This window comes from Triticum urartu, chromosome 1A (genome assembly GCF_056163025.1).
Source record: "Triticum urartu cultivar PI428250 chromosome 1A, HENAU_Tu73, whole genome shotgun sequence".
NCBI lineage: Eukaryota > Viridiplantae > Streptophyta > Magnoliopsida > Poales > Poaceae > Triticum > Triticum urartu.
The window spans coordinates 18743494-18751222 of NC_141873.1; the positions used below are offsets into that span (position 1 = coordinate 18743494).

The 7729-nt window shown below is 45.3% G+C and overlaps 1 protein-coding gene across 2 annotated transcripts; it reads right to left on the reverse strand.

Moving 5' to 3' along the window:
• Nucleotides 1-1995: 1995 nt before the first annotated feature.
• On the reverse strand, nucleotides 1996-7250 carry LOC125543050 (disease resistance protein RGA5). 2 transcript variants are annotated; one of them, XM_048706302.2, is made up of 4 exons: nucleotides 6763-7250; nucleotides 6332-6663; nucleotides 2580-4593; nucleotides 1996-2345 (listed from the first exon to the last, which is right to left on the reverse strand). In XM_048706302.2, exons 1-3 carry the CDS (start codon nucleotides 7129-7131, stop codon nucleotides 2619-2621), a joined length of 2676 nt encoding a protein of 891 aa, XP_048562259.2. In that variant the 5' UTR covers nucleotides 7132-7250; the 3' UTR covers nucleotides 1996-2345; nucleotides 2580-2618. The 2 variants fall into 2 exon arrangements, with proteins under 2 accessions (XP_048562259.2, XP_048562254.2); XM_048706297.2 differs by having other exon boundaries at nucleotides 6332-7250.
• Nucleotides 7251-7729: the final 479 nt, after the last annotated feature.

Below are 7729 nucleotides of genomic sequence, written 5' to 3' on the forward strand. Positions count from 1 at the left end.
TTAATAGAATTAGAACTGGGGGATCTCCTGAATTCAAGGCCACGCGAAAAATCTAACTGCTGTGTTTGTGTCGAAAATTGTGTACAAGTTGGGTTATCTTTGGACTTCGTATTGTACTGTGGGTAGGATATGTGTAGTGTCAGAATCTAACTGCTGCATATGGTATACCCTTCGTCTCTTATATATGAGGAGGCACTCCACGTTGTAACCCATGACGACTGATAGCGACAGGCACGCAAGGGAGAGCCGGCGGTTTGTGCCGGCGCCAGGGTTGCCGGTGTTGAGTGTCCGGATCGGAAGAAGCTGCCCGAAGTCGTGATCACTGTGTTTGTGTCGAACATTGTGTATAAGTTGGGTTACGTTTGGACTTGGTGTTGTCATGTGGGTAAGATATTTGTAGTGTCGGAGTCGGGCATGTTGTACCCTTGGCCTTTTATATATGAGGGGGCACTCCACATTGTAACTGATGACGACTAGATAGCGACAGGCACACAAGGGGAGCCGGCGGTTTGTACTGGCGCCAGGGTGGCTGGTGTTGCGCTATCTCGGGAGGAGCGCCCGTAGTTATTGCCCCAGACAGGGGCGGAGCTGGAACCAACGCCACCCTGATGCACCACTTTAAGTCTTTAACAGGACGTAAAAAACTTAAGCAATGTTGTACTAAATAGAAGTGTTTTTTTTAACTTCTATCATAAATCATCACACACAATATAAGATAATATATAATACAAAATGTAACAATCAAAATTCTTAATAAAACAAAGGAAAAATCTTGAAAAATATGTCTCGCATTTTCAAATTAGACCAAGTTTCAGTAGCCTACAAAGATTAGGTTTTATGGTGGAACCTAGTAGAATGGCCAATTGAGAGTGCTTAAGTAGCTAAATATTTGAACATTAGCTTTTAGTATATTCACTTTCTAGTCATTGAAAATTATCATAGCGAATTGAGTAAATTAGAATTTAAAACCATAGCCAATGCCTCAAGTCAGACAAGACACAAAATAGAAATCTTTAAAAACAGCAGCAAAGACAAAGGATAACGGGGCAGAATCCGGATTGACTTATAAAGTTAATCTAGACGAAGAAACAGATTGATAAGAGAGAGCTAGGAAATTACGGTGTGGTGGCCTGGTCGTGTGGCCGTGAGACCTGGACGTGGGCGCTGCACTGGCAGGCGTCGTCGGCTTGTCGTCGATTGGTGGCCGCTGCGTACGGTGTGCCAGCCGCCAGGCATACACGTCTACGGGACCGAATCAGTCGATCGAATCAGCGCGTTTGCCGATGTGCGTGCGTGATTGGGGGTTGCGGGCGTAACCTGACGTGGGTTGTAGGCCTGCCGGGCCGCGGTAACTAGAGCACGAGAAGACGGGCCCTGATGCACTGCTGCCGGGCCACCCTGATGCCCAGGGCCTTTTATGTGACGGTTACTACTAAAATTATTTTTGGACCCTGATGCCTGTGCCACAGGGTCGGCCCACTGGGCTCCGCCCCTGGCCCCAGAGAATAGGCGAGTTCGCCGAACCTCGTTAACAAAACTTGTTGTCGTCATCGTGCTGTGATTGATTGTTCCTCGAATGATCAACTACGCGCCTCGCATTAATTCTAACACAAGAGCATGAATGTTTTTTTTCTTCCTACGTACCATTTTGATCTCTGCGGTTCCATCTCCTGCATTCCACGGTGCCGTGTCTCGCCTCCCACGCATCCGAATGAAATTGGCAGCTGAAAGCGGACGAGAATGCCCCCATCAATGCAGCACACGCACACACAACAAATGCCCACTAGTCAGACCACGCACCCCCCAGTAGCACACACGTAGACAACAAAGGCCAACTAGTTAGACCACGCGCCCCTAGAAGCTGGGCAGCCATTCCAGACCACGCCATCCTGCGAACCCACCCAAAATAAATGAGAAAGTAGATGATGCGCAGAAATGTTTCAGTTTCTGGTAGTGAAGCATGATCGGTGCAGACTAAAAACAGCACAAGCAAAATAGGCAACAAGGTGGCTAATTGAAGTTCCAAGATATAAAATATGCAACCATTTGGTCTTAGATTACATATATGCCACTCCAACAATCCAAAACACTGATGTTCGCAAGAGAAATTCTGCCCAAATGAGGGCAAAGCTTCTTGTTATTTTACAGAGCTGACAAACTTTGAAGACTAGGAATCGCTTAATCCGGAAGTTCCATGGCTTAAGGACAAAACACACATGTCCTTTCAGATTAATATAGGCAAGCCACACGAAATATACTGAAATTACGATGACACTGACAATGTAGATCGGTATAGCCGAGCGGCACTCTCCATATATACAGCACCCCCATTGCATTCATATACCCTGCAAATCAGTATATGAGATAGGGAGTTTTGTCAGATTATAGTAGGAACCAAAGACGGGAGAACAACAAGACTAAGGGTTCACGACCAGGACCAATAGGATTAGAACAGAAAGATCTTCCAAGAAAAATTGAGTGCTGCATTTGGATAATAAAAACATGTTGAGCTTTTTCATACAACTGAAAGAAGAGATCAAAGTAGTACAAGAGCATGAATAGTTTTGGCTCGTACGTACCACTTTGACCTCCGCTCTTGACGACGGTGCTGTGCCACTTTACACATATGATATGCTAATATCTGGGCTTCCAGGATGTTTGCTGATGGCCACCCTGACGGCAGCCTCCAAACTCTGCATGTCCCACGTCGTTGGAAGCTCCTCCACGTGTGGCGGTCGAGAACGTAGGAACCTAGAAAGGAAGTCCCTCCGCTTGTAAATATGCACCTTACATGCATTGAGGCTCCGCAGGTGCTCGATGCCATCAAGTATACCATCGCTTTGCCGGGCTGCTTGTGCATAACACTGTATGGTGAGACTCTGAACCCTCGGCATTGCCCCTGCCTCGAACTTGAGGCAAGGCACTAGAGATCTGAAACAAAAATCCGTGAGATTTGGGAACACTCCACCGGGAACAACCACGCCTTCTTCCGGAACATGCTCCGTAACGTGCAACCTAAGGTGCACCAGCAAGGTCAGCCTGGCAAGAACCTCAACACCATCCCTCTGCAGAGACACAACTTCAACTTTTAAGCTCCTGAGCATGTCGAGCTGGGCGATCCAATCAGAGACAGTGGAGAAGGGGCATTCCAGCACGTGCAGTCTCTGGAGATGGCGTGGAGGTGGGGACCAACAAGTCAAGACGTCAACGTTGAGGGAACCCCTGATAGTTAGGGACTGAAGGCTGCCCAGCCTGCGGAGGGAGGAGAGCAGAGAATCGCAAGTATCTCCGATACCATATTGGCAACGGAATAGCTGTAATTCCCTTAGATTGCTCAGATCACCAAGACTCTTCATTCTATCCACATCATCCAGAATTATCTCGAATTCAGCCAAAGTACGGAGAGATGTCATCCTGCCGATCCCACCAATCAGATCCACACCTGCCGGGACAATCAGATACCACAACGTCGACGGTAACTCACGAACATCTAGCTTTAAATAATCATCTGCATCGACTATCTCCAATGTCTTCAATTTTTGTAATGTTCGCAGTTGCTTCAGCAGTTCCTTGCACCGAGCGCCTCTGGTCCTCAAATATCTCAGCTGAAAAAGGCTGCTTATGGAAGATGCATCGTACCGCTCTCTCTTGGAGTCATAAAAATCAAGATGTAGAACTCGCACAAGTTGAAACTTGGAGAGAGAAGGCATGCAATGGGCAGGACCCCAAAAGTTAAATGACCTGGCTTGGGTGAGATCCATGTTTTCTACAAGGTCGTTGCAATCTGAATTTCTGACTTGGAGAGATAACCGACGTACCGCCAAATGTCCGCTCGGGCTATGCGGGTCATTGATTATAGTAGTAAAGTTTTCTTCTCTGGACTTCAATATGATAAATTCAAGCATTAAATCATGCACCCGACAAGACAAGACATGCCCGCAGTCATCCAACTCACCTATCTGGATCATGTTTTTATTGATGAGCTGACTCAGGTAACTTTCTGCAAGCTCTTCTGGACCACCATAACCATGCTTTTCAGGAATAAATCCCTCGGCTATCCATCTCTTCACCAAATCGTCCTTAAATATTTCAGAATCTTCTGGGAAAATTCCCAGATATAGCAAGCAGGTCTTAAGGTCCAGAGATAAATCTGTATATCCAAGATTAAGCACATGTCTCATGCACCCTAAACCAGGGTTTGCTTCCAGTTGAAGACCTAAATAATTATGTATCTTCTCCCAGATTTCCCTTGAGTTTACCTCTTCATGGCTAGCCAAAATGCTGGCCACACTAAGTATGGCTAATGGCACCCCTCCACATTTCTTTATAATTCCATCTGAAACACTCTTCAGTTGCTCCGGACAAGCATCTTCAGTGTGAAAAATCCTTCTATGAAATAATCTCTTTGAGTCAAGATTATTAAGAGGTTTGATCTTGTAGACATGGCCGCGGAAAGAAGAACAGCAATGCCGAGCAACATCTTCATTACGTGTGGTTGTTATAACTCTACTGCCAAGATTATTTTCCACAAATAAACATTTAATAACGTCCCAGGCTCCACTTGACCACAAATCATCAATTACGATAAGGTATCTGTCGAACAATATGAAACACAATTTATCACACTAATAGAGTTTCAAAGTGCAATAGGTTATTAATATGTGTAACTATGGGGAATTAAAATAAATTTTAGCCAAATGCATCATCGTGAATTATGCATATTTTCAAGAACCCCTGCAGGGGTTAGATAAGCGTAATTTTGGCTGCATATGCAACATCCATGAATGATTACAAAAAATAAATTCAGTATAGAGTCGCAGATTTCTATTTATGTGGTTAAATGATACCGAGATTGATTTCACAGACGAGGACAAGTCTAGACCTATATAAATCCGTGATGTGATGACCATTGTAAGACAGCCCAAGCGGTCAAAAACCAAAGTGCAAGTAAGAGGAAATATGAGGCTAGGTTTTCTACGGAAATCCAATTTTGCTCTTGGGAGCATGTGCTCCTGCACGCAAAAAATGGTTTTTGAAATGTCAAAAAAAATCCCAATATTTTTTTATGTATTCATAGCCTCATCCAACTGCTATCTGCAAAGTTTTATTCAAACGGGTTAAACATTTTGGCCTGTGCAAAAAACAAAACAAATTGAACACCAAGTGTTGCCCAAAAATGTCACCCAAATTTCTTTTTTCACCGACGAAACAATACTGCTCCATTTCACATGAAAATTGTCAAGCATGCTTGTGACACTAACACAAACATCCACAATTGTTTTTCAGAATATTCATTTTACCACTTTTTTGAGGTACTGTTCATCCGGGAGCAAATGCTCCCGGGAGCCAAAACGCCATCCCCGGTTTTCTAGCACTGTGTTAAAAGGTGTGAGAGGCTTGTTAGTGAGCCACAAATTTTTTTTCAGAATAACCATTTTACCACTTTTTTTTGAGGTACTGTTCATCCGGGGGCAAATGCTCCCGGGAGCCAAAACGCCATCCCCGGTTTTCTAGCACTGTGTTAATTTAGATATAAGACAAGAATCTACATGTCATAAAAGGTGTGTGAGAGGCTTGTTAGTGAGCCACAATCACATGTACTCTTTTAAGGTTGTGCTTAAAAAATTCGCGATATGATTAGCTAAATATTTCCCTTTTTGCCATGATTGTTTGTTGTCGTTATTTTGATAATCTCTATGGGATTCATCCTCTTTGATGTTTGGTGAGAGAGTGTTAATCACTTTGGACTTATTTGAGCCCGGGCTTAAATAATTTATGCTTCGCTTACTTAAATCTTTCTTTGTATGGTCATGTTTGTTCATTATAATTATTTATATCAAGATTAGGACATCGCTAACTATGCAAGCTCACAAATTTTAATAGAAATTTCACACTGATGCAAGTGATAACATGGATGAACAAGGATGCCAATATCTTAAATATGGAAACGCAATTTTAGATTGTTAATGGCACTAAAAATCATATATCTTTATGTATCATTCAGTTGATACTTTTAAAAATAGGAAATATACTGATTTTCTATGTGGGCCATGACGAATTTGGTTTATAAAAAAACAATTAATGGTAAAGATCTGCGCTAGGTAGATTTAATAATGACACTACACTGCCCTCCTATTCTGCACACTAACCTAGCCCAATAAGAAAAATTAGCAAGCAAATAGAATTAATTGCAAACGACTGTAAAGAAACTGGCTGTATCTCCACTGGGCAAATCTTCCAAGGTTACCACGAGGTTATTCATACTTCATAGTAGTACTCCTATTTAATCATACTGACATACATCAAATCTCAAGTGACCAAGTGAGCATACCTTTTGTCTTGGAGACGTGTCCTGAGTCGGTCGATGAGCTGGGCTTCGTCATTCAGGCTTGAAGGCACCCAGCTCCAAACTCCTTTGTGTATATCTGACAATACTTTGACCATGCTGGGATTTTGAGACACCGACACAAAGGCCGTGCAATCGAAATCTCTCCTGATCTTCTCATAGACTTGTTTTGTGAGGGTTGTCTTTCCCATGCCCCCAAATCCAACAACTGATACCACCTTCAGTTGCGGTGCGTTCTCCTCCATCCTTAGCAACTCCACGAGCTTGCCTTTTGGGCCATCTATGCCGACAAGGGTGCCAGGATCTGCATAGAGTGCCTGCAGACGAGGGTCAATTTTCGCATGGTCCTGAGGCCGAGCACAGCCAACGCGCTCCTGCAACTTATATCTACTGTAGCAATTTCTTGCTTCCACCACCTGAGCCTTGAGTTCTTCGATCCGCTTGCCAATCTTGTAGCGCGACTTGAGCTTCTTGAGCCTGCGCTTATACCAGCCCTTGGCGGTACCGCCATCGAGCTCATGCCTAAAGATGTCGATGCAGTCTTCCATATCATAGGAGAGCTCACGCACCTTGTCACGCCACTCCTTGTCTTGCACATCGAGATCCTCCACCCCGGACAGCTTCAAGAGCAGAGCATTCATGCTGCTCATCTCATCTTTCATGGACGAGATCTGCTTCTCCACGCCCCTCGACAGTTTGTACTTCTTCCCCAGCAAGGCGGCGAGTTTGGGCAGGAGCGTCCTCATCGCTCCCGTCACAACAGCGCCCGCCACCGCCCCCTCCATCGGAGGGATCTGCCGGATTTTTCCTTCCCACGGCAAAGCAATGCAAGAACAGTATATATGCACTGTGTATGAGGTTGGATGAGGAGGAAGAGCTAGTGGGTATGGGAGCAATGATTGTTTGCCAAGCAGCAGTATATAGGACCAGAGGAGAGTTAATTCATGGACCCTCCAAATAGTGATTCCCTGTTGGGACAGAGACTTTCGGTGTGGCAGTGTCTACACCAAACTTTGTCCCCGCCACGTGCATCATGCAGGCCATGAATTCCATGGGACGCAAGCCAGGGCACTGCCGCTGGCTGGTCACTGCCCCAAACATGTCTCAAACGTTTGTGCGGACGATCCGATCAATAAGGCCAACTCCAGCGCGTGACCCATCCTGTCCGGGTGCGTTCGTTTGAGGCAAAATGGACAAACCAGACGGCCCAGCGCGCGGGCGCAAACGGACTTTTGTCCGTTTTCTGTCCGCTTTCGACCCATTCCTGGCCCAAGTTTGCGCCGCTTTTGGGGTGAAACGGACAGCGCGCGGACGGATGGGACGCGCGCGCTTGTCCTCCCCTGGCCCGCCCGTCGGTGGCACAAAGCAATACCCCCCGCGCCC